The following is a 27,570-nucleotide window of genomic DNA, read 5'->3' on the forward strand; positions in this document are numbered from 1 at the left end:
TGGTAAGGTTGAAGGGCAACCGTGCAAGGAGGGATTCCAGGTATGGAGCCGTGGAGCAACCAGGAGCGGAGTCAGAGCCAGGCCAATGGTCATTCAGCACAGGAATCAGTCCAAGATGAGGTACAGCAGGATAATCAGGAACAGAGAAGGTAGCCGAGCTGGGGGTCAAACACAGGAGGACGATCAAGGTACAAATGCGGAGCTGAAGAATAGTCAGGTACAAGCCGGGGTCAATGCAGGCGGAATACTGGAGCAGTCAGGCAAGCCGAGTAGTAACAGGAAGCAGATATCACAACAGGAACAAGGAACACAGGAACAAGGAAAACAGGAAGCTGATGATAATCCAGCAACCAGCATGAACCAGCAGCATGCTTAAATAGGCAGAAGGGCGCCACCATGAGGAATACTGGCAGAATTACCCGTCCTACCTCTCCGACGGCAGTCCAGAATGGCTTCTACTTCATATTCTGTTTCATTGTCCACCAAGATTGGAGGGGGCGGAGCTTCTTCTCTCCCTGGAAAAGGACTGGAGACAACAGATTTTAATAAAGAAACATGGAACACTGGGTGGATTTTATAGGAACTTGGTAAAGACAATTCAAATGCCACTGGGTTAATTTCCTTCTTAATTGTGAATGGACCGATAAACCTTGGTCCTAACTTCCGGGAGGGGCAAGGAAGCTTAAGATTTGTTGAGGAAAGCCACACTCTATCTCCAACCTTAAAGACGGGATCTCTCCTCCCCTTGTCATAATGTTTCTTATAATTCTCTTGGGCCTTCTGCATAGTTGCCTGGAGAGTTAGGTAATTAGCCTGAATGGCGTTTATCCTGTCCTGGACTGCGGGGACTGAGGTCTCTGGTATAACATTAGGCAAGAATGAGGGATGGAAACCGTAGTTGGCCCAGAAAGGTGACTGATTGGTGGAAGCATGGATTGAGTTGTTGTATGCAAACTCCGCACACGGGAGTAGCAAGGACCAGTCGTCCTGGGAGAAGGAGCAGAAGCAACATAAGTACTGTTCTAAAGTTTGATTAGTTCTTTCGGTTTGGCCATTGCTCTGAGGATGGTAAGCTGAAGATAGGCACACTCTAATGGAAAGCGTTTTGCAGAGCTCCTTCCAGAACTTAGAGGTGAATTGCACCCCTCTGTCGGACACAATGTTGCTCGGTAGGCCGTGAAGTCTGACTGACTATCTCCTTTATGAAGATCTTCGCCGTGTCAGCAGCAGATGGTGTACCCATCATTGGCAAGAAATGCGCCATCTTGGACAGGCGGTCAACGACTACCAAGATGGTTGTAAATTTCTCCGAGGGTGGTAACTCTACTATGAAATCCATAGATATTTCTTTCCATGGTTGCTCCGGCACAGGCAATGGGCGTAGTAGACCCCAAGATCTGACATTAGACCCCTTGTTACGTTGACAAAATGGTGCAGGAACTGACATATTCCCTGCAGTCAGGCTTTAGAGTGGGCCACCAAAAAGATCGTTGAACAAGCTCCAAAGTCTTTCGTACCACGAAGTGACCAGCAAGTTGGTGGTCATGTAAAGTTTTTAGGACCTGGGCTCTGGCTTGCTGCGGAACAAAAATTTTGTTCTGATACCAAAGAAAACCTTCCTGGTTTCTTAAAGACAGTGCTTCTGGTTCAGAGCATTGGGAGGAAGCTTGTTTCAGTGAGGAACTCAGGTCGCTCTGAATCATGAGAAAATTCTGTGGAGACAATATAGTGCTAGGAGTAATTTCTTCGGGAGTGTCAGGAAACATCCGGGACAAGGCATCGGCCTTCCCGTTCTTAGACCCCGGGCGGAAGGATATATGAAAATTGAATCTGGCAAAAAACAAGGCCCATCGAGCTTGTCGGGGTCTCAATCGTTTAGCCGTGCGAAGATACTCCAGGTTTCTGTGATCCGTGAATATCATGATGGGATGCTGAGCACCTTCAAGGAGGTACTGCCATTCCTCCAGGGCAGTTTTAATAGCCAAGAGCTCTCGATCTCCCACATCATAATTCCTTTCAGACGGACTCATCTTCCGCGAGGAGAAGGCCACAGGATGGAGTAACGACTTAGAACCCTGACGTTGGGATAAGACTGCTCCTGTGGCAACTTCAGAGGCGTCAACCTCTAAGATGTAAGGGAGGGCCGGATCAGGATGTTGCAGGATAGGTGCGGAGGTAAAGAGGAATTTGAGCTCATCAAAAGCTGATTGGGCTTCTGAAGACCACAGGAACCAAGTATGTAAACGGGTAACTTGGGTGATTGGTGAGATGATGGAGGAAAAGTTCTTTATAAACCTCCTATAAAAGTTTGCAAACCCCACAAATCTTTGTACTCCCTTTTTATCCGATGGAGTTGGCCAGTCCAAGATTGCCTGTACCTTTTGCGGGTCCATGGCAACACCACCAGTTGAGATAATTAGCCCCAGGAATTGTATTGACTCTTTTTTGAAATCACACTTCTCTGCTTTTACATAGAGTTTGTGCTTACGTAGAGTGTGCAGAACTGTCCTTACATGTGTACGATGGAGCTCCAGGGTGGTTGAAAATATCAGGATATCATCCAGGTAGATGATGACGAAGTAATCCAGAAATTCTCGAAAGATATCGTTTACAAAATGTTGGAATGTGGCCGGGGCGTTGCACAATCCAAATGGCATCACTAAGTACTCGAAATGTCCAAAGCGAGTTCTAAATGCTGTCTTCCATTCGTCACCCTCTCGGATGCGAACGAGATTGTAGGCTCCTCGAAGGTCAAGCTTAGTAAATATTCAGGCAGTACGGAGTCTCTGGAAAAGTTCTGGAACTAGAGGAAGAGGGTAACGGTTTTTTATAGTGATTTTATTGAGCTCCCTGTAATCCACACATGGTCTTAGGGATTTGTCCCTTTTTTCGACAAAAAAGATTCCGGCTCCAGTAGGAGAAGAGGAGGAACGGATGAAGCCTTTCTCCAGGTTTTCATCAATGTATTGTCGCAATGTTCCTAGTTCCACCTCCGAGAGGGGGAATATGCGACCGAATGGGATTTCGGCTCCTGGGAGTAATTCAATTGGACAATCGTATGACCGGTGTGGTGGCAGGACATCAGCCTTTTTCTTGTCAAAGACATCTGCAAACTCCTGGTAGGCCGGTGGAATACTCTGGTTGTTGACAGGTACAGGTTGAACTGACAGGCAACTGGCTACATTACTGGTTTCAGGGGCAAGACAGTGCTGTAGGCAATAAGGTGAAGTGAATGAAATTTCTTTCCTGATCCAGTTGATCTGGGGGTTGTGGGCTTGGAGCCATGGGGTACCCAAGATGACGGGGAACATAGATGAGCTTAGAATGTCGAAACGTATGAATTCCTGATGACCATCAGGAGTAATAACCAAAAGAGGAGTGGTCTCTTGTGTCACAGGACCGGAACTAGGCAGGGTGCCATCAGCCAGGAGAACTTCCAATCTATGGTTCTTGGGAAGTAGGGCCAGACCGAGCTTTAGTGCTAAGTCCAAGTCCAAGAAACAACTGCATGCCCCGGAGTCGACTATGGCCTGAAGCTGAACCCCCTTGTCGGCCAACTGTAGCGTGATGGAAAGAATAAAGGTGAGAAGTGGAAGTTCCGGACATCTGGAAGTACACTGGAGAGTTCTTGGGTATCTTGCTGGGCCTTATGGGGCAGTTGCTCAGGAAATGTCCGTTTCGGCCACAATAGAGACAGAGATTGGCTTGACGCCGACGCTGCTTTTCCTCAGGAGTCAGTGCGGATCGCACCAAACCAACAGGCATAGCGCCGATCTCTGGTACCTGCACCTTGGGAGTCTGAGAACGTTCAGCCTGGCGCTCCCGAAGGCGTCTATCCAACTGGATGGATAGTTGAATGAGCCCCTCGAGGGTAGCAGGGATGCCGACCCTGGCCAACTCGTCCTTGAGGGATTCAGAAAGCCCCAGGCGAAACTGGTATTTCAATGCAGCCTCATTCCAGTCTGTATCAGCAGACCACCGGCGGAAGTCCACAGCATAGTCTTCCACTGGGCGCCGTTTCTGTTGAAGAGAATGCAGAGCGGCCTCAGCGGTGGCTGTACGCTGGGGGTCATCATACAATTGCGACAGGGCCGTAAAGAACGTTTCCATTGAACTAGTAGCTGGGTCCTTCTGTTCCCATAACCTGTGGGCCCATGCCTGGGGTTCATTGGTCAGCAGGGAGATAAGAAAGGCAACTTTGACAGTCTCAGTGGAAAAGGTACAGGGTTGCAGAGCCAGATATAACAGGCAGGCATTCTTGAAGGATCTGAATTTCTGCCGGTCTCCAGAGAAACGTTCAGGGGTAGGTACCCGCGGTTCTGGGGGCAAAGTCAGTACCGAAGAGGCCGTAGCAGGGAGATTGGTGGAGGAGGAACCAGGATCCAAAAAGGCAGATGGTAGCATAAAATGTTGGAGTTTTCCTTCTAATTGAAGGTATCTTTCCTGAAGAACTTGGACCACTCGTGTAAGGGTAGCGCCCTGTTGGCATAAAGTCTCTATTGGGGACGCACCTCTGCCGGCCTCAGTCATGGCTGGATTATACTGTCAGAGTCCTGGATGTGAGGCCGAATTGCAGAGGGAGCGCCCCTTGCGGCTAAGTGCAGCGTAACCCTGGGAGTGAGACAGGGAGTACGGTGCCCAAAGGTGCACGGCTTGCCAGATCGGTGTTGCTGAGTAGCAGATAGCAGGGAGCTGCTTGGGTGCGCTGGTAAGGTTGAAGGGCAACCGTGCAAGGAGGGATTCCAGGTATGGAGCCGTGGAGCAACCAGGAGCGGAGTCAGAGCCAGGCCAATGGTCATTCAGCACAGGAATCAGTCCAAGGTGAGGTACAGCAGGATAATCAGGAACAGAGAAGGTAGCCGAGCCGGGGGTCAAACACAGGAGGACGATCAAGGTACAAATGCGGAGCCGAAGAATAGTCAGGTACAAGCCGGGGTCAATGCAGGCGGAATACTGGAGCAGTCAGGCAAGCCGAGTAGTAACAGGAAGCAGATATCACAACAGGAACAAGGAACACAGGAACAAGGAAAACAGGAAGCTGATGATAATCCAGCAACCAGCATGAACCAGCAGCAAGCTTAAATAGGCAGAAGGGCGCCACCATGAGGAATACTGGCAGAATTACCCGTCCTACGGTTATCACCCTGACATCTAGTCTGTGTATATCATTACATGCTGATGCCTCAATGGTTGGCATAGCATGGCTTTGATTGGTGAGCTTCCCTATTCCTGGTTAAGGACTGGCTACATCTCCAATCCCTATACTTTGCATAAGTCAGCCCCCTTTAATGCACATCCTTGTGACTATTCTGAGCAGGAGCTTAACTTGAATTTTCCCGGGAAGTTAAGTATTGATTACAGGTTGGCCTCCCTTCATTGCATATCCCAGCATGGGATCCTTTGAAGTGAGTATGTGTAAAACAATGAGGTTTGGATCCCATTGTTTGTATACACAAGCCTAGGCACCGACTTGTCTGGTCTACCAGAGATTTCTGTGAAGATAATATGTTCCGCCCTACATAGATAAAAGCTAAATTAAATATATTCATTAAATATAAATAAACATAAATTAAATATAAATTAAATTTATTCATAATTACAATATCCATTGGCAACAGCACTTGAAAGACCCACATCAAAGAAAAAGGCGGTCTTCTCTTTGCTCCTCATCTGGGATCTCCAACCCTAGTCCAGTCCTCTCAAAAGTCTGCACTGAGAGGAATGAAGGTATAGCAATAGGTGTCCCAAGTACTTGCAGCCAATCTGCTAGCAGTACACCACCATCTGATTTTAGCAGGCAAAATTCCCTACTCCAGTTGCTAAACCGTAAAAAGAAATTCGGTCCCAGCCATCCACATGCTCACCTTCTGAATGCTAGTTTGAATGCCAGCTTGGCCAAATTGCTAGCACTGCAACTACTGAATTTTCAGCTGGTAGACTCTGCCCCCTTTCGTGAATTTGTGGAATGTGCTGTACCTCAGTTGCAGGTTCCAAAACACCATTTCTTTTCATGGAAGGCTATTCCAGGTCTCTACCGGCATGTGGAAGGCAATGTTTTTGTCTTGTTGGACAGGGCGGTCAGCAGTAAGGTGTATATTACCACAGACTCATGGTCTAGCAGGCATGGGCAGGGATGTTACCTTTCCTTCACAGCGCACTGGGTAACTCTGCTGGCAGCTGGGAAGATTGCAGGACAGGGTTCAGTATTGTTGGAGCTTGTTCCGCCACCACGCCTCCAAAATGCTAGTGGTGATTCTGCCACAGCTCTCTCCTCCACCCCCTCCTCTTCTTCTTCCTCTATGGCCTCTTCTGCAGATTTGTTTCTACGAACCAGCGGTGCTCCGTAAGCATTCAAGGGGCTACGCAAGCACTCAGGCAAAAAGATGCCATGCGGTGCATGAGTTACATAGTTGCATAGTAGGTGAGGTTGAAAAAAGACACAAGTCCAACCTATGTGTGTGATTATATGTCAGTATTAAATTGTATATATGTTGCGGTCATTCAGGTGCTTATCTAATAGTTTCTTGAAACTATCGATGCTCCCCGCTGAGACCATTGGCTGTGGAAGAGAATTCCACATCCTTGCCACTCTTACAGTAAAGAACCCTCTATGTAGTTTAAGGTTAAACCACTGCTTAGGGGACAGGAGTCACACTTTGACAGAGATTCTGTCAGCTCTGCAGGGGCAGGCTCAGAGGTGCTTGATGCCACGCCAGCTTCTGCCAGGAATGGTTGTATGCGACAATGGCACCAACCTTCTCTCTGCCCTCCAACAGGGACACGTGACCATGTTCCATGTTTGGCACACATCCTGAATTTGGTGGTGCAGCGGTTCCTGAGCAGGTACCCAGGCTTACAAGATCTCCTGAGGCAGGCCAGAAAAGTCTGTGGTCATTTTGTGACATGTCCACCAAGTGGAAGTCAACATTGGCAATGCTGCAGCAGCTGTATATGCAGCAGAGGGCCATCAATGAGTACCTGTATGAGTATGGCACCAGGTCAGGGGAGCTTGGCCAGTGGCTACTGATCAAGGATGCATGCACTGGCCTGTCACCATTTGATGAGGCCACGAAGATGGTGAGTAGGGACAATGCATGCATCAGTGATACTGTCCCTCTTGTCTTCCTGTTGGAGCACACGCTTGATTAGAATAATGGACAAGGCACTTGAGGCAGAACAGTGTGAGGAAGAGGAGGGCTTCCTTACCTCTCAAGGCCCCCTTTATCCAGATATTATTCCTGCAGGCCTGCCAAACACACAGGAAGAAGAGGAGGAGGAGGATTGTGTCAGCATGGACGTGGAGGATAACACTCAGCAGGAGTCTTCAAGGGATGGTTTTCAGTCCCCAGAAACCCAAAGAGTTGTATGTGGCTGGGAGGAGGTTGTTACGGATCATGTGATCCTTAGTGACCCAGTGGATTTAGACTCGAATGCCTCTGCAAACTTTCTTAGGCTTTGCAGAATCAGGGAGACCATGCAGCGTAAGGACCCTAGGATTCATGGTAGCAAAGAGAAGGAATCATTACTGGCTGGCAACCCTTTTGATCCACATTACAAGGTTAAGGTTGCAGAACTCATCCTGCCTTTGCAGAGGGAGCTGAGGATGAAACATCTTCAGGAGGCCTTGAAGAAAGGTTTGTGCAATGCATTTCCAGACCCTGTGAGATTACAATTTCCTGGTGCTGGACAACATATTGCTGAGGCTTCTGTCAGGTCAGTTGGGGTCAGGAGTGCACCGCAAAGGTAGTGGACCCTATGGCTGACTGCTGCGGATGAGAGTCTAGGTGGTTAAGGAAGGCAAGTCCACTGAAACACCAACACAGGTCCCACAGGGGCTAGAGCAAAAGATTCCCCAGGGCACGGAGTCTAAGAGCCAGCAGGTGTTCACCAGAGCCTCTAGTGGTGAGGATAGACTGGGCTGCAACTGGCTCCAGGTCGCGACCCCCAGGGTCTCCCAGCTCACGCCCACAGTAGGCTACAGGAGGACAGAGATAGTAAGGGAATAAGCCAAAGGTTGGGGCGACTAGCAGACAAGGATAAACATGGAACATGCCAAGGGTCAGGGTCACAAGCAGGCAGGAATAGTCAAGAACAAGCCAAGATCGGTAACTGGAATCAGACATAGAAGACACAGCAAGATGCACACGGAAGCAAAGCAGGCTTGCAGTACACAGGTTAATATAGAATTCCCTGATAGGGGCTGAGATGAAGCCATGCTTTGAGGAGAGATTATTAAAGTAGCCAGGTGAGAGTGGCTGGCCTCTAAAGGTGAACACATGGAGGAGAGGTAAGCTGACAGACAAAGATTACTGCATAACCATGACAGTTTCGTTCAGTCAGAGGAAGAGCAGTGGAGAAGGTGGGCGGCTGACCAACGTGTTTAGACAATTTTTCAGTCCTCAGCGCCAGGGTCTGATCGGTTCAAGCAACCATCACCAGCATCTGCATTACATGGTGCAGGAATATCTAGGGGCAAGAGCAGACTTGGAGACCTTTCCAACAGAGCATCCACTGGGTTACTGGGTCTTGAGGATGGACCACTGGCCAGAACTAGCTCAATATGCAATTGATATACTGGCCTGTCCTGCATCCAGCGTTTTTTCTGAATGCACATTCAGTGCTGCTGGAGGGTTTGTAACAGATCATAGAGTGCCCCTGTCCACAGACTCCCTTGATAGGCTCATATTTATAAAAATGAATCAGTCTTGGATCAGCAGCAGCTATCAAGCATCTGATGCTGATGTAACTGATTGATTTTTCTATGGATGTGGGATCCCTTGAAGACTGCCCATGCTGAGTGACTATCCTATTCCTCCTCAACCTCGATGATGCTAGCTTCCAAATAATATTTTTGGTTTAGGGCACCACCACCACTGCCTAAGGCCCAGTTTTTCTGTCCCTGTATAACAGGGGCATGTATATACCATTTCTGATCTAATATTTCACAGCAGGGCCCATTTCTGCGCCCAACAAGAGTATCTGTGAGGGGTTACAGTGTTGTGGCACCACCACCACCAAAGGTCCAATTTTTCTGCCCCTGTCCCAGCAGCAAAAAAAGGACAAGCATGCCCCACGGCCACCTGCAGAAGATGCACCATGTCCATGACCAGCACTGTGGACTGTAGACACAGAGCCTGCTTGCCCTCTTTTAGTGACCTGTGAGCGTCTGCCTCTCCTTGGTGGCCTTCCGGACATGATGGGGATTTTGTTTTGCAACACCACACTACACTGTATTGTGTATTGTGTACACCACCAGAAAAGTAGTAGCAACTGCACTGTGGGTGCACGGTACTGTGTACACCAACAGAAGTATAATAACAACTATGGGTGTACTGTATTGTGTATACCACCAGAAAAGTAGAAGCAACTGCATTATGAGTGCATGGTATTGTGTACACCACCAGACGTCTAATAGTAACTATGGGTGCACTGTATGTATTGTGTACTGTGTACACCACCAGAAAAGTAGTAGCAACTGCACTAGGGGAGCAAGGTACTGTGTAGGTATATTGGAAACAGTACACCAGGAATGGCCTGCAGTGAGATATAGCTAAACTGTATGCAGTGGATATATATATATATATATATATATATATATATATATATATATATATATATATTAAATACACTGCAGCTAACTGAATCACCTGCCTGCCAGAAGTATATTAGAAACAGGCCTTCAGTGAGATATAGCTAAACTGTATGCAGTGGATAGATATATATATATATATATATAAGACTGTCTGTATATATATATATTAAATACACTGCAGCTAACTGAACCTGCCTGCCTGCTCATTCTAAATGACACTCTCTTTCCGTCCACGCCAACAACACACTACACAAGGCTGACATGCAGGCAGCCTTATATAGTGTGGGGCAAGGACTTAGTCCCCCTGAGCCATAATTGGCAAAAAGCAAGCAAGATATTTGAGGGGCACACCCTAAAAGATGCATTAAAGATGGTGCAGCCATAAGACCATACAACAGAACAAAATATTACAGCGCACACATGCAAAAAAGACATTTACCTCCAGCGAGGCTTATTAAAACCACCTAAACACTTTTAAAAACATTATCAAATTATATGGGGATTTGGTCACACCACATATGGCTGCACCAGCTTTAATGCATCTTTTAGGGTGTGCCCCCCAAATATCTTGCTTGTCTATTGTATGGATTCTGACCAAATCCTTTTGGGTGCGGAGCACCCCACTCCCTCATAAGTACCTCTCATTAGTGTCCACTTGTGTCATGGGTGGAGACCTCAAAGTTCTCCCATATAGAAGAGTGTATTGCTCTCATGGTTCAGAGAAGCAGGATCTCACAATCTATGGATAGTGTAGGACCCACTAATCATGGGGTACTTTGTCGCAGTAAGTGGGCTTAAGCACCATATAGCAATATGGTGTGACCAAATCCACATATTTTTTGATAATGTTTTTGAAAGTGTTCAGGTGCTTTTATTAAGCCTTGCTGGAGGTAAATGTCTTTTTTGCATGTGTGCGCTGTAATAATGGGATTTTTAAAACAGCTTACCTGTAAAATCCTTTTCTTTCGAAGGACATCACGGGACACAGAGCCACAGAGCCACAGTAATTACTGATAGGTTATATAGGTATCACTGGTGATTGGACACTGGCACACCCTATCAGGAAGTTCAACCCCCTATATAATCCCTCCCCCTTGCAGGGATACCTCAGTTTTGTAGCCAAGCAATATAGTGTATTAGAAGAGGGGCGGGACCTCTGTGTCCCGTGATGTCCTTCGAAAGAAAAGGATTTTACAGGTAAGCTGTTTTAAAAAATCCCATTTTCTTTCTCGAACATCACGGGACACAGAGCCACAGTAATTACTGATGGGATGTCCCAGAGCAATGCTACCTGAGGGGGGGGAACCACGACCAAGTAGGGTGCAATCAGACCTGAGGACCCTGTACCGCTGCCTGCAGCACACTACGCCCAAAGGCGATATCCTCATGCCTTCTCACATCCACCTGATAGAATCTGGTGAATGTATGAACTGAAGACCAGGTTGCGGCCTTGCAGACTTGAGCCATAGAGGCCCGGTGATGCTCTGCCCAAGAAGCACCAATAGCCCTTGTGGAATGTGCCCTGATCTGAAACGGAGGAATCTTCTGTTTCAAACCGTAAGCTTGAATGATCAACTGTCGAATCCATTTAGAAATGGTAGCTTTTGACGCTGCCTGTCCTCTATTGGGACCCTCTGGCAGCACAAACAAAACATCCGTCTTGCGGATCTGAGTAGTTGCCCCTAGATAGGCCTTAACTGCTCTTACTACATCCAACGAATGTAGAGATCTCTCTTCCGGAGAAAAGGGATCTGGAAAAAAGGAAGGTAGAACAATGTCTTGGTTTAAATGAAAATCAGAAACCACCTTCGGTAAAAAACTAGGATGAGGGCGTAGTACCACTCTATCCTTGTGTATAATCAAATAAGGCTCCTTACAGGAAAGAGCTGCTAATTCTGATACTCTTCTAGCAGAAGAGATGGCCACCAGAAAAATTAATTTCCTTGTCAACAAGACCAAAGGAATCTGACTTATTGGTTCAAAAGGCTGTTTCTGTAACACAGCCAGGACCAAATTCAAGTCCCAGGGGTTTAGGGGCGCTTTAACCGGAGGATTAAGACGCATCACCCTCTGCATAAAGTTTCAGACCAAAGAATGCGAAGCAAGTGGCCGCTGAAATAATACTGATAAAGCAGAGACCTGGCCCTTGATGGTACTCAAGGCCAGCTTCATCTCTAATCCCATCTGTAGAAAATCAAGGATTCTACCTATGACATATTTCCTGGGACGCCAACCTCTGGATTCACACCAGGTTATATAAGCCTTCCAGACTCTATGATAAATCATCCTGGAAGCTGGCTTCCTTGCATTAATCAAGGTAGATATGACAGGACCTGAGAGCCCACGACTCTTAAGAACGTGGGTCTCAATAGCCAAACCGTCAAATTTAGCGTTTGTAAGGCAGGATGGAACACTGGACCTTGAGATAACAGGTCTGGGCGTACCGGTAGGGTCCACGAGGAACCCACCGTCATCCTTACTATTTCTGCATACCAAGTGCTTCTGGGCCAAGCGGGGGCCACCAGAAGTACCGACTTCCTTTCCTGCCTGATCCTGCGAAGGAGTACTGGTAGTAGCAGAATAGGCGGGAATGCGTAAATCAGTGAGAACCGATGCCACGGAATCACCAACGCATCCGTCCCGCATGCAAGAGGATCTTTTGTCCTTGCCACAAATCTGTCTATCTTTTTGTTGAATCGGGATGCAAAGAGATCTACATCTGGAACCCCCCATCTTTGGCATATGGCCCAAAAGACGTCGGGATGCAGAGACCATTCCCCTGGAAGTAACTGCTGGCGACTTAGATAGTCCGCCTGCCAATTCTCTATTCCCGGGATGAAAACTGCCGATATGCATGGCACATGCATCTCTGCCCAGACTAAGATCTGGTTCACCTCTTTTTGAGCAGCTCGGCTCCGGGTGCCTCCCTGATGATTGACATAAGCCACTGCTGTGGCATTGTCGGACTGGATCCTGACCGGACAACCCTGTAGCCTGATAGTCCAGGCCTTTAGAGCTAGATGTATTGCCCGGATCTCCAGAATGTTGATGGGTAAGGTCCTCTCTGTCTTGGACCATACCCCTTGGACCGCAGCCTGTTCCAGAACTGCTCCCCAACCTGACAGACTGGCATCTGTTGTTACCACCGTCCAGGTAACCGGTAGAAAGGATTTCCCCTTCTGCAGGTTTTCGGGTATGAGCCACCAATTGAGGCTCTGACGCACCGCATGCGACAGGTGCATCGGAAAGTCTAATGCCTGAACCTTCTTGTTCCAGGTCGACAGAATACTGTGTTGCAGCATTCTTGAGTGAAACTGAGCATAGGGAACTGCTTAGAATGAAGACACCATCTTCCCTATTAGCCTCATACAAAGGCGGACTGAGGGACCCTTCTTGGTCCTTACTGTCAGAATCAGCTCTCTCAAAGCAGTGATCTTTGCCTGAGGTAGAAATATTTTCTCCTGGCTTGTATCTATAATCAGACCTAAATACTCCAGTCTTCTTACTGGTTTTAGGAAAGACTTTTCTAAGTTGAGGATCCAACCTAGGTGTTCTAGATACCTGACCGTGGTCCTCAAGTTTCCATTCAAAGAGGCTACCGACCGGTCTATCAAGAGCAGGTCGTCTAGGTATGCTATGACAGCTATACCCTGAGCCCTTAATCTGGCCAGAGGAGGAGCCAAGATCTTTGTGAACACTCAAGGTGCAGTGGCTATCCCGAAAGGCAGAGCCACAAACTTGAAATAGCGCCCTCCTACCTCGAAGCGCAGAAACTTCTGATGAGCAGGAAAAATGGGCACATGCAGATATGCATCTCTGATGTCTATTGATGCCAGAAATTCTCCTCCCTGCAGGGTGGGAACTACTGTTCGAATTGATTCCATGCGGAAGGATTGAATCCTTAGGAATCGGTTCAGATCCCTTAAGTCCAAAATGGGCCTGACATCCCCATTTGGCTTTTGGACCGTAAAAAGGTTGGAATAGAAGCCCAATCCCTGGTCCTTTGCGGGAACTATCATAATGACCTCCTGCGACAAAAATCGCTCTAACGCTAGAAGGAGTGACTGCTTCTTCTCTGGGTCTCTGGGAACATTTGATCTGAGGAACCGAGGAGAAGGGAATTCCTGAAACTCCAGCTTGTACCCTAAGGTTACTGTGGAGATTACCCATCTGTCCTGGAAGTGCCAGAGCTCTGAGAACTGTCGCAGTCTTCCCCCCACTCGAGTGAGCGGGGGCGCCCCCTCATGCAGAGGTCTTAGTGTTTTGCCTAGTAGGCTTCTTTCCCCAGGACTTCTTTTGTCCCTGGGGTTGACTCTTGTCTCTGGACCCCAATGGAGGCGGCCGTCGAGACTGCCTGGTGGCTGAAGCCCCCGGTGCTGGGGAAAGAGTCCGTTTGAAAGAGGGACGCTTACTCTTCTTCTTGACAGGTAAGAGAGTGCCTTTCCCACAAGAGATTCTCTTGATATAGTTATCCAAGTCCTCTCCAAACAACCTTGCACCACGATATGGAAACCCAGCCAGTAGCTTCTTACATGGTGCTTCGGCTGACCAATTTTTCAACCATAGGATTCTACGTATATGCACCAACCCCAGTGAAAGACGGGAGGTTTGCACGATAGAATCTCTAATGTCGTCAACCACAAAGCATAAGGCCGCTGGAAGGTTAGCAAACCCCTGGGCCTGCTGTTCAGGTAATACTTTGATGACCTGCTTAACATGGTCTATTAAGTATTGACAGACTCCAATCGCTGCTACTGCAGGTTGGGCCACTGATCCTGCTAAGGAGAAAACATCCTTCAATAGGGATTCCATCCTTTTATCTACAGGATCCCTGAGCATCTGAGCATTGTCTACAGGACAAGTCAGGCTATTATTTATGGAGGAAATGGCGGCATCAATAGCCGGTATTCCCCACATTTTAATAAACTTTTCTTCCATCGGATAAAGTGTTGAAAACTTTCTCGGCGGAAAAAAACGTTTGTCTGGGTGATCCCACTCAGAATAAATGAGCTTTTCAAGTAAAGTATGAACAGGAAAAGCATGTGCTGCTTGGAAAGGTTTCAGTGACCCCAAAGCAGAAGAGGATTCTTTAGCAGTTTCAGGTATGGGCAACTTAAATGTGGATCGGACCAATCCAGTGAGGATCTGCACTAAGACTTTCTCCTCTTGGGAAGTCGCAGAGGGTCCCTCTCCACCTGATTCACCCGAAGAGGAATCATCCATCCCATCCCGATCCTCTGAAAGGGATTCATCTCCTTTATCCCAGAGCTCCTCTGTCTGAGGGTCTTGGGGAACAGAGGAAAGCCTAGTGCGTTTTCTTCCACTGAGTGAAGACGTAATCACGGCCATTAATCTTTCCTCTAGACCATTAATGGTTGAGGAAAAAACCTCTTGTGTAATATATACAGGGGCTGAAGTGCCAGAAGCAGGTGTAGCCCCTGACCCCGATGGCTCTCCCTGGCTAGCCGTCCCTGGCCCATCTTTAGGGGGGGAGGATGCTGCCGACAGGGGGCCCTCAGAACCTGAACGAGATCCCCTAGTGTCTCTGGTTCCTGGGGTGCTTGAACCTCTTCTACCCATAGTGCAAAGCAACAAGGTGTGAGGTATACAAATGAACACTGCCCGCTGAGCGATGTAGTCTGGCTAAAAGCCTTGCTACCCAATGCTCAGTCTGGTGTTACTTCAGTAAATGCTGCCTAGGAGAATGCCTGTGTCCCACCTTACATGCGACCGTCAGCTCTGTGTCTCTCAGAAGGCTGCGTGCACCTGTACAGAGTGCCTTTAATAGCCTGCAGCTGGCCTGAGTGGGAGTCTAAGCACTCTGTGCTGACGTCCCGCCCCCCCCTCTACCGCCCCCCCCCTCGAGTTTTGAAAAAAACGAGCGCTTCCCGCACTGCCGACTCTCCTGTCATGCTTCTGGAGAAAAGGCTGGGGATGGGGGGGGAGAAGGAGGGAGACTGGTAACAAGATTTGCCTGAACGGCTATCTTCAGAGATGGTGGCCATTAGGCCGCAATTCCCGGGTGGTATAACCACTTTCTAGACCCCTGTGGCCCCTCTCTAGCCTGGGGGGAACATTCAAACATGAGAAATCCCCCTTTCCACCTTACCTGCTTGCAGCCTGCTTTGAGATGCTGGGAATAATCAGCACTGAACACCTGAGACAGACAGTCAGCATGTGTAGGTTTGTGCTCTTGGCAGCCCCCGGTGGTCACAATAGGCATAGCATGCATTTACCCTAAAGGAGAAAAACCACTAGAACTCAAAAATTCTGTGGAATCTCCTCTTACCTTATCCAGCCGCAGGGTGCCGTTTACACAGACCCAATCTTCACCTCTCACGGTGGGCTCCGTTTGAAAAAACCGTCAGAGACTGGGGCCCCCATCAGTAGGGGGATCCAACAGTTCTGGGACCGTAAAGCACCTCGCCAGAAATTAGGAAGTTTAAAGCCATTTTCTGATCTGCGGGGTCCAGCTCTCTAAAAAGAGAAGCATTACGGGTAAAACCTCGTTTCTTCGGACACGAGGCCCGGGTACCATTCAATTCGGCCATGAAAAGACACTTTGAATGGATCCGGTTCGCCTGGCTTGCCCCAGTATAGGATCTTAGGATATTCCCTTTGGAGCTCAGCACAGGACATCTTTACATGTCCATCACCTAAGACACTGGCGTAAAAACTGAGGTATCCCTGCAAGGGGGAGGGATTATATATGGGGTTGAACTTCCTGATAGGGTGTGCCAGTGTCCAATCACCAGTGATACCTATATAACCCATCAGTAATTACTGTGGCTCTGTGTCCCGTGATGTTCGAGAAAGAAATTTTGTTCTTTTTTTATGATTGGGAAAAGGCACCCTGCCTTTGGCCAATTATGGCTCTCTTAGCTGAGGGCGGTGTGATTGGACAAAGCATGCAGGTCTTGGTTCATGCTCTGGCCAATCATCATAAAGATGATTGGCCAGAGCTCCAATACAGATGATTGGCCAGAGCTCCCGTAGTGCATTATGGGCCGTTACGCGCCTCTCGAATTTGGCGTGAAACGGCCCATAATGTTCAGTCTTCGACAAACGGGCGAACAGCCAATGTTCGTGTCGAACTCATGTTCGACCCGAACAGAAAGCTTATCCCTAGCGGAGGCCCATGGGTGTCTGTGGGGAGGTGCAGTGTTAGTAAACACTGCCTTGTTGCAGGAAACAAAACTTGTATTAAAGTTAAATGCTTCCTGTCACAGTGTAACTTCCTAGCCACATCGGAGGTACAGCCAGACAGATACACAGACAGTCTGCAGGACCGTGGCATTACACCCAAGATCTACTGATCTTGGGTGCAATGCTTTACAGGTCAATTACAAAAAAATATAAATGCATATTTTTTTACATGCAAAAAATTTGCATTTATTTATTTTTTTGTAAAGGTAAACTTATCTTTTAATTATACCGTGCAAAAATACATATTGATGCTGTCAGAAAAAATGAGGATAAAGGAGGAATTCAGTAGTCTTATAGTAGTAATTGAAGTAGCAGCAGTTGTAGTAGTAGTAGTAGCAAAAGCAAAATACAACTGGGCAGGGCTAATATCGTTTCTTTTGATTTCAGACCACAAACTCCAGCCATCAACAGGACTTAGAAGCTAAATACATTTCTGGCAGGATCAGCAGGTATCTTTCTGAACTTTCAGGGTCTTTAAAGTGATAAAACATGGGGAAATGTGCACACATTACGGAGAGGCACTTCATATATTTTTTTCTTAAAAACACACTTTACTGCAGTGGTAACTTCTGACCAGTCCAACAATAATTTACTAACAAATACAAACTCTACCAGAAATGTTGGAGATCTCTCCTTCTGGACAAGGGACGCACTCATAGCAGCATTTATGAATTGAAGATCCAAACTTTTTTCTACTGCCAGGTAGACAGGGATCTGAGCACCGAGATACCGGAACCTGAAATCGGATATTATTATTATTATTATTTCAATGTCCACATACAAGACTATACAATCTAAGTATTACAAAAAGGAATGAGGTTCGGGTTTTCCGCTCCCATGTGTTCAAGGTGAATTCTGCAGATCCATTCAGAGGGCAGTATTTTGAGGTTTTCATTCATTTGGGGTGTTTATTGATTTCCATTATATGTTGATATGGCCTCTATTTAAGGTTACACTTTTTCAGTGCCAGCCTTCCCTTGAAAAAATAGAAGGTTTTGGTTTCAGGGGTAGTGCCTTGGTGTTTTCAGAAATTCTTTTCTTATTTTTGTGTAGCACTACACCGCATGAGCCGCCACAATATTTGGGTTCACTTCCCATGATGACACCATTAAAGTAACTCGGCTAGGTAGTTTCCTGGCTGTCACACAAAGAAAAATATGCACACACTTGAGAAATAAAGGATTAGGTTGTATTAAGATCAAAGAATAGTATGGCAGGCAAAGAACACAGTTAACCAAAACTATCAATAAACTAGGTAGTACAGCAAAGGAACAATGCGACACAGTACAGTACATTTTTAGGATACACCCACCCATCCTTCAGGACTGAAAGTATAAATGATAGCCCTCAGATCAAGGGATTTCCCCCAAGTGAGCAAAGAGGACTGACAAAACACAAGGCTAGCTCACTTGTAAATCCTCAGTCAGAAGAGACTAATGCTGGCCATACACTATACGAAAAATTGGCCGAAAAATTGTTCATATAAACACTTTGTTCGTTTTTCGGGAAGTTAATGGGCACAAATCGATAATAGTTTGTGACGTTTTTGTGGAAAAAAAACGAACGTCAAGTTTGGAAAATTTCTGCTGAACGTACGATAAATTGCAAGGTTATTGTGTTTCCCATCCGAACTGTCTGCACTAGGTATATGTAAAAAAACGAACAAAAAAATTATTTATGTCCACTGTACGATTTATCGGTCATTACATGATGGCACGATCGTTTGCGGTCACAGTCGAACGTTCGTTTTTCGAAAATGGGTTCAGCCGATTTTTCGTATAGTGTATGGCCAGCATTAGTTTAAGCTTCAGAAAGTTTGTCAGAGTTTACACCCACAACTAAACTATGTATTGGGTTCTTCTGCCGACTTAATTGGGGCCCATGCATTGGCGCGCAGTGAAGGATGAAGTCCCTTTTAAGATGTGAAGAAATCATAATATTCCCTTTGAGAAAAATAGGTGAGAAAGGTCATTTTAAGAATATTAATTTGTAACAAGAGAAAAAGGAGGGTTGTAAGATGTATATCCATTTAAATAGAGAAGTTGAACTCGAGCGGCTAATTCTTTCCTTAGATGGCTTGAACTTGTGTTAAAGTAAATACAGAGTTCTGCCTAGCAGAGAATGGCAGGATTAATTCAGTCAGATGACCTGCAGGCAGTATTTGTAGAAGCAGTTAGGAATATTGCATTAGAATGGCAGGCTGTAGCAGTAGATGGGTTATAAAACCCGTATTGATTGCAGAGGCATGTACTATACAGTGTCCTTAACTTGAGCTGGCTTGAACAGCAAATGCACTTGCAACAAGAGTAGTATAAAGTGGTTTAGGAACCCTCTCAATTAGTTCCTATGGCAGTGGTTCTCAGCTCCTGTCCTCAGGACCCACTAACAGGCCAGGTTTACAAGATAACTGAAATACATCACAGGTGATATCATTTGCTGCTCAGTAATTGCAGTGTTCTAGTCTGCATCTGCCCAAGGTAATACTTAAAATCTGGCCTACTAGTGGGTCCTGGGGACAGGAGTTGAGAACCCCCAAATGTAATTTGTGTAATCTGTGCTGCTTTTACTAACAGAACTGGCTGTATTTACTCCCTGCTTTTCAGGGAAAAGGAACAGCCAGATTGCTGATCTGTGTGAAGAGACCTGTGTGTTTGTAAACACGGGACTCTGTACTGTGATTGGATACAGCTGATCAGCAGGTCTCAGCCATAAATCATTTGCCAGTGACAGTGCAGATCAGCAGGGGGCGTGCGTGTACGGCCTACCTGCAGTAAATGTTCTGTGGACAAGTGGGAACCAGTTAAATGAAACTAAATAAAAAATATTCTCCCCATATCTGTGTCTCTCTGAACACACTACCCATATATCTGGGAACCGGTAGCAATTTAATATTATAGAATAGGGTAATCTATTCCATTTAAGGCTAGGTTCACAAATTTGTACAGGCGTGGCAGCCCATTCATCTCCTCGTTTGACACAAAGCAAGGGTCACATGAGAGGCTTACCCCGGTGGGGGTTCTTCTGGCCTACGCTAGACACTTTGAATAGGGTCCCTGCCTTACACAGGGGGGATACCTTTCCTGGAACAGCTGACTGATCTCTAATAAACTCTTTGGATGTTGCTGTACATCACCATGATTACTTGTGTAATTAGGAGGGACACGTAGAGCCCTTGATCTCTGCACCTGTCCAGCATATCACTGCTGCCCCACTCCCAGTAACGGTACGGGGTCCCACCATGCAAAAAGCACAGACTCCATGCATGCGTCCTCTTCCATACCTATTATACAGGACCCCAAAGATTGGGTCCTGGACTGGTGCTATGTAGCACCGATATTTGGGTTATGGTTCCTTTAAGGGAAGTGTGAGAGCATTGAGGGGGTTACCCAGGATGGGTGAGTAGTTCTGGGAATAGCCTTAATCAGGAGAGGACTGACTCACAGTTCTCTCTGTGTTAATAGAGAGGTATTTGGGACAGGGAGGCTCTGAAGTGATATTCGGGTAGGAAAGAGCCTCCATCCCTGACTACAGGGATTCCAGCACACACTGGGTTAAGAGCCTACAGGAAGCAGCTCTTAAGGACAGGAAGTAGTGAAGTGTGTTGGTGGGAGGAGGAGTGGGTGAATACACCTGTCTTGGAGAGCTGTGAGTCTGCTGGAGGCTGCTAAAATATTTAACAAGTACTGTTAAAACCTTGGGGTGAAGATCCATCCACAAACTGTATGTGCCTTTTTTACTTTTATGTTGTGTTGAAGAGAAGCGGACTTTATTTTGTATTTTTGTGCTTGTGCGCTGCTGGAAGCTTTATTTTGATTTCTTTTTTAAAAATAAAAACCTTTTTGTTTAAAGTTTATAGCTTTGCACTCGGGCCTGTGGAGCTACAATCTCCCCAAACTTTACAAATGGTGGAGAATGCGGGCAGAGTAAATTTGCAGCCGCAAAAGCCATTTAAAACTGAAAACGAATTAAAAGAGACAGTGTACCTATGGCATGTCTTGGGTGAAATCAGCTCAGACACTGCAAACAGCATTAAAAGGCATGGAGGAGGTCATCAAGGCGTTGGCACAAGCCACGGTAACCCAGCAGCAAGCCTCAACAGAGGAAAACCGTTGCCATGAGGAAGCAATGGCTTAGCAGCAGCAGGCCCTGACACAGGCTGTAATACAACAGAAAAGCACACGGTTGCTAGCCGCCCAGTTAACTGCCCAGGAGTCCACTCAAGCACAGGTGAGTGCCTTGCAGGAGGCAGTACAGCGTCCAGCTCAGGGACGAGAGCAAGCGGTCATTGTTGCTGGCAACCAAGTATACGTGAGGGCCAGCCATTTCTTGCAAAAACCGACACCCAGCAATGATGTAGAGGCCTTTCTCACTACCTTTGAGAGGATAGCGGAGAGAGAGGGGTGGCCCAGTGACAAATGGGCTGGCATCTCCCCTTTTCTTACTGGTGACCCACAAAAGGCCTACATTGACCTGCCAACCGAGCACATCAGCGACTATGAGTGTCTGAAGGCAGAAATCCTGGCCCGCTTGGGAGTGAACACAGCCATCCAGGCTCAGAGGGTGCACCGCTGGAGTTGTAAACCAGACTGACCACCCAGCTCCCAAATGCATGAACTAGTACAGCTGGTTAAAAAATGGCTGCAACCAGAAAAGTTGACAGGCCCAAAAATCGAGACCCTGTAACCGCTGACCAGCTGGTAGAGTTAGTTGAAAGATACACCATTGTGGAGGACCTGCTCGGGCCTGCCAAGCGTTGGGAACCCACACCAAGGGCAACCAGGCCAGTCACAGCACCTAGGAGAGAAGCCCTGCCAGACGTTGTAACCCGCAGACCTGCATCATCTTCCGCAGAACCACTAAGGTTGGTCCCTGTCCCAAGGATGGGGGACATACAGTGTTTGCAATGTCAGTTCTGGGGGCAAACCCCAGCAAAATGCCCACTTCAGGAGGAGCCTATGGATTGCGGGGCTGATCAGAGAGACTTTTTCTATGTTTAAAGGGCATGTGCCACCCATCTTGACCTGGCTGCAGGTCGGTTTGAGTGTGAAGTGTGGGTTAACCACCTTCCTGCCAAGGCTCTACTGGACCAGTAGCATGGTGACACTGGTACATGCCAGGGTGATCGGGAGACTTGGCCCAGTAAGTAGGACTCTATGGGTAGTGTGTATCCATTGGGACACCAGGGAGTACTCTCTGGTTCTGGTAACTTTTTCCTATGGCGGTACCTCAGTGACACAAGAGGTTGGGTTGGTAAGAAGTCTACTACATGACATCATAATGGGGCAGAATTGTCCACTGTTTCTTAAAGTATGGAACCAGGTACAGAGTGGACCAACAGGACTGCCAAGGGGACTGGGGACACTGGACCTGGAAGGGACAGAGTGTGAGGGGTCCTGGCCTGAACCCCCCACAACACACCCCCCTAATGTGGAGACACCTGTTGTTGATAATGACGTTGCAGAGAATGTTAATTTGGGTGATAAAGTTCCTGTTTCGGGTCTCAAATCTGAGTTGACCTCTGGGGGGGGGGGGAGTCTCCCCGTTACAGGTTATGCTGGGGGAGGATAACGAGGAACGCTCCCCATTGCAGTTCCCAGTTGAGGAGGGTGAAGGGGAAACATCCTTAAGGCCAGTGCACCCAGACCTGGATGTATCCAGGGGTTTGTTTGGTACCACCCAGTTACAGGATCCTACCTTGGTGAATGCTCAAGAGCAGGTTTCTGTTATTGATGGGGTCCCACAAATACCAGGTGCAGATCAGAGGTTTCCTCATTTTGCATTGAAGGGGGACTTGGTTTATCGAGTGACTGAAAGCCGAGGGGAAACTGCAAAGCAGTTGCTGGTTCTCCAGCCATATAGGCGGATGCTCCTCGATCTAGCCCACAATGACGCAGTGGGATGACACCTAGCGGTGGAAAAACAGAGGCCAGGATAACCGTCCAGTTTTACTGGCCAGCGGTTAAAAGATATTATGCATCTTGTCCCACTTTCCAGTTAACTGCCCCAGTGTCCCACTACAGAAACCCCCTGGTACCCTTGCCAATTATTGAGGTTCCATTTGAGCGGATTGTTATGGATCTAATAGGACTCCTGGTAAAGTCAGCAAGGGGGCACCAATATATATTAGTTATCCTAGACTATGCAACTAGGTATCCAGAAGCAGTCCCTTTAAGAAAAACTTCCTCTAAGGCCATTTCCCGGGAGTTGTTTAAAGTGTTTTCAGGAACTGGGTTCCCCAAGGAGATAATGACGGACCAGGGCACCCGTTTCATGTCGAAGGTGATGGCAGACTTGTGCAGACTGTTTCAGATCAAGCAGTTGCGGACATCCATCTATCACCTGCAGACAGATAGCCTTGTTGAGAGGTTTAATAAGACCCTAAAGTCAATGTTAAAAAGAGTGGTCCAGAAGGACGGGAAGGACTGGCACATGTTGCTTCCAGCCCTGTTTGCCATCCGAGAGGTTCCACAGGCATCCACTGGCTTCTCACCATTTGAACTGGTATAAGACCCGGTGGACTGCTGGATCTTGTGAAGGAAACCTGGGAAAGTGAGTCCTCACCGCACAAAACTGTGATAGAATATATTTCCCAAATGCGAGAGAGGGTGGTTAAGGTGATGCTGTTAGTGAGGGAGCATCTGCAGAAGGCTCAGGATGCCCAAAGAAGGTTGTACAACCGGCCGGCTAAAGTCTGACAGTTTCAAGTAGGAGACCGGGTGGCTGTTCTAATACCCACGGTGGAGAGCAAGTTCTTGGCCAAGTGGCAAGCTCCGTTTGAGGTGATAGAAAAGGTGAGTGAGGTGAACTACACCAGCCAGGGAAAAGAAAGCCATACCAGATCTATCACGTAAATTTGTTAAAACCCTGGAGAGACAGAGAACAGGTATCCACAGTGGTAGTTGTTCAGTCAGGGGACTCTGCAGGAGTTGACCTGGTGCAGGTTGCTGCTACTCTGTCTAGGCCCCAAACCCAACAAGCAAAAGAGTTTTTGAAAAGAAATAGGGACATGTTTTCAGGATTTCCTTAGTCTCACCAACGTTATCGAGTATGACATTGTAACCGAGCCCAATGTAAAAATCCGGTTAAAGCCTTATCGTATCCCAGGCAGTGTCTGAAGAGGTGAAAAGAATGCTCGAGCTTGAAGTCATTGAAGAGTTGCAGAGCGAGTGGTCGAGTCCAATTGTGTATATGAATATTCGTTTTCCTAACACTGAACCGCCTCTCAGCCAATCAGGTGCTCTGATCTGGTGCCCGTCACCTGATTGGCTGAAACTATCAGGTGTCCAATCATAGGAGAGGACAGGAGGAAAGGACGTGAGAAGAAGACATCGAGGACATGGAGGAGCATGGAGAACACCGCTCGCCGCCGCCACCCGCTGCCCCACAGAGACGGGGTAAGTGCCGGGCAGACGGCGGGGGGGCACAGTGGCAGCATTTGATGGCACATTGGCAGCATTTGATGGGCACAGTGGGAGCATTTGATGGCACAGTGGGAGCTTTTGATGGGCACAGTGGCAGCAATTGATGGCACAGTGGCAGCGTTTGATGGGCACAGTGGCTGCATTTGATGGCACAGTGGCAGCATTTGATGGGCACAGTGGCGGCGTTTGATAGGACAGTGGTTGCGTTTGATGGCACAGTGGCTGCGTTTGATGGCACAGTGGCTGCGTTTGATGGCACAGTGGCTGCATTTGATGAGCACAGTGAGGCTGGAATTGATAGGTTTTTTTTCTGAATTTTTCAGTTTCACTGTCTGGTAGGCAATCTTCATATACAACTAGGCATATTATTAAAACCCTTTCATGGCTAAGCCTATTTCTGACATTTATTGCTTGCAAGTTAAAATCTGTATTTTTTGCTATAAAATTACTTAGAACCCCCAAATATTATAAATATTTTTTTAGCAGAGACCCTAGAGAATAAAATGGCGATTGTTGTAATTTGTCACATAGTATTTGCGGAGCGGTCTTTCACATGCAATTTTTGAGGGAAAAAAAAGACTCTTTCGTGAATTAAATTAAAACTAAACAGTAAAGTTAGCTCAATTTTTTTGTATAATATGAAAGATGATGTTATGCCGAGTAAGTAGATACCTAACATGTCACGCTTAGAAATTGTGGACACTCGTATAATGGCGACAAATGACGGTACCTAAAAATCTCCATAGGCAACACTTTAAAAAATGTAATGGTTACCAGGTTAGAGTTACAGAGGAGGTTGTTTTCTAGAATTATTGCTATCACTGCACAGGTGTGATTTGAACACCGTTTACATATGCGGGCATTACTTTCGTATGCATTTTCTTTGCTGCGTGAGCTTGCGGGGACGGGGGGTGCTTTAAAAAAAATTATTTTCTTATTTATTTTATTTTATTTATTTACATAAAAATTTAAAAAATCCTGATCACGTTTGTCGCTGTCACAAGGAATGTAAACATCCCTTGTGACAGTAATAGGTAGTGACGGGCACTCTTCATGGAGGGATCGGGGGTCTAAAAGACCCCAAATCCCTCCTTTGCACTTCAAAGTATTCAGATCGCCAAAAACGGCGATTCTGAATAATGTAATTTTTTAATAAATCTGCGACTTTGGCAGCCGAGTAAATCGAAAGTGACGTTGTAATGTCGCTTCCGTGTTTTTACATAGGAGACTGGAACAAATCCGTTTCCAGCTTTGTTCCAGTCTCACTCTAGCCCAGTGGTTCTCAACCTTCCTAGTGCCGTGACCCCTTGATAAAATTTCCCAAGTTGTGGGGACCCCTAACAGTAAAATTATTTTTGCTGGTCGCGTTTGCTGGCACAGTGGCGGCGTTTGCTGGCACAGTGGCAACAATTGATGGGCACAGTGGCTGCACAGTGGGACGTTTGCTGGCACAGTGGCTGCGTTTGGCACAGTGGTAACAATTAAAGGGCACAGTGGCTGCGTTTGATGGCACAGGTGGCGACGTTTGCTGGCACAGTGGCGACAATTTATGGGCACAGTGGCTGCGTTTGGCACAGTGGCAACAATTAAAGGGAACAGTGGCTGTATTTGATGGCACAGTGGCTGCGTTTGATGGCACAGTGGCAACGTTTGCTGGCACAGTGGCGACGTTTGCTGGCACAGTGGCGACAATTGATGGGCACAGTGGCTGCCCTTGGCACAGTGGCAACAATTAAAGGGCACAGTGGCTGCGTTTGATGGCACAGTGGCGGCATTTGCTGGCACAGTGGCGACAATTGTTGGGCACAGTGGCTGTGTTTGATGGCACAGTGGCGACAATTGATGGGCACAGTGGCGACGTTTGCTGGCACAGTGGCGACAATTAATGGGCACAGTGGCTGCGTTTGGCACAGTGGCAACAATTAAAGGGCACAGTTCCTGCGTTTGATGGCACAGTGGCAGCGTTTGCTGGCACAGTGGCGACAATTGATGGGCACAGTGGCTGCATTTGATGGCACAGTGGCGGCGTTTGCTGGCACAGTGGCGACAATTGATGGGCACAGTGGCTGCATTTGATGGCACAGTGGCGGCGTTTGCTGGCACAGTGGCGACAATTGATGGGCACAGTGGCTGCATTTGATGGCACAGCGGCGACAATTGATGGGCACAGTGGCTGCACAGTGGCGACGTTTGCTGGCACAATGGCGACAATTGATGGGCACAGTGGCTGCGTTTGGTACAGTGGCAACAATTAAAGGGCACAGTGGCTGCGTCTGATGGCACAGTGGCTGCGTTTGATGGCACAGTGGCGACGTTTGCTGGCACAGTGGCGACAATTGATGGGCACAGTGGCTGCGTTTGGTACAGTGGCAACAATTAAAGGGCACAGTGGCTGCATCTGATGGCACAGTGGCTGCGTTTGATGGCACAGTGGCGACGTTTGCTGGCACAGTGGCGACAATTGATGGGCACAGTGGCTGCGTTTGGTACAGTGGCAACAATTAAAGGGCACAGTTCCTGCGTTTGATGGCACAGTGGTAGTGTTTGCTGGCACAGTGGTGACAATTGATGGGCACAGTGGCTGCATTTGATGGCACAGTTGCAGCGTTTTAATGGGGTTTTTTTTCTGATTGTTTCAGTTTGTTTTGCGCCCCCACCACTGATTTATATATAAACGTTGCGGTTGATTCCTCAAAAGTGGTTATTCCGTGCCAGTGCTAGATACACAAAGTGTATAGCTTCCAAACATGTATCTAGCACTGGCACGGAATAACTACTTTTGAGGAACCAACTGGGACGTTTATATATATATATATATATATATATATATATATATATATATATATATATATATATATATATATATAGGACCATAATAAAAAAAATTTTGTCTTGTCAGCTTTTCCTGTGTGTCTGACTTACCAGAAGTCACAGGTGTTCTTCTTCTTCAGCAAGTCATGTTTCGTTGCCTCCCTCTTGGTACACTCGTCCGCAGCAAGCGGATTTCGGTGGGTGTACAAAGATGTCCGCTTGCCGACTTCTAAGTCTAAGCCTTACTGCGGACGAGAGTACCAAGATGGCGGCGACGGAACGTCACTTCCGTGCAGTCCCTCCTCTCCAGGAAGTGACATCTCGCTGGCCGAGATGGACGGACTCAGGCAGTAACTTCGGGTCCGTCTCGGCCAGCATCTCGGCCAGCATTCGCGACCCCCTGGAGAATGGGCAATCGACCCCCCAGGGGGTCGCGACCCCCAGGTTGAGAACCGCTGGAAGTCCCAGATTGTAGATTGGGTCTCCCGGTGGGACAGAAGGCCCGGAATGAGCGTCGGAAGGCGGCGGGAGGGGGGGCGT

At 47.4% G+C, this 27,570-nt stretch overlaps 1 protein-coding gene across 1 annotated transcript in view; it reads right to left on the reverse strand.

The window, feature by feature from the left end:
* The window catches only part of LOC141126643 (vomeronasal type-2 receptor 26-like), a 128,357-nt gene that overhangs the window by 11,832 nt on the left and 88,955 nt on the right, over positions 1-27,570 (reverse strand). Inside the window, exon 3 of the mRNA XM_073612575.1 lies at positions 17,411-17,534. Coding sequence (XP_073468676.1) covers positions 17,411-17,534 — 124 coding nt within the window. The remainder of the gene's footprint in view (positions 1-17,410; positions 17,535-27,570) is intronic.

This window comes from Aquarana catesbeiana, linkage group LG01 (genome assembly GCF_042186555.1).
Source record: "Aquarana catesbeiana isolate 2022-GZ linkage group LG01, ASM4218655v1, whole genome shotgun sequence".
NCBI lineage: Eukaryota > Metazoa > Chordata > Amphibia > Anura > Ranidae > Aquarana > Aquarana catesbeiana.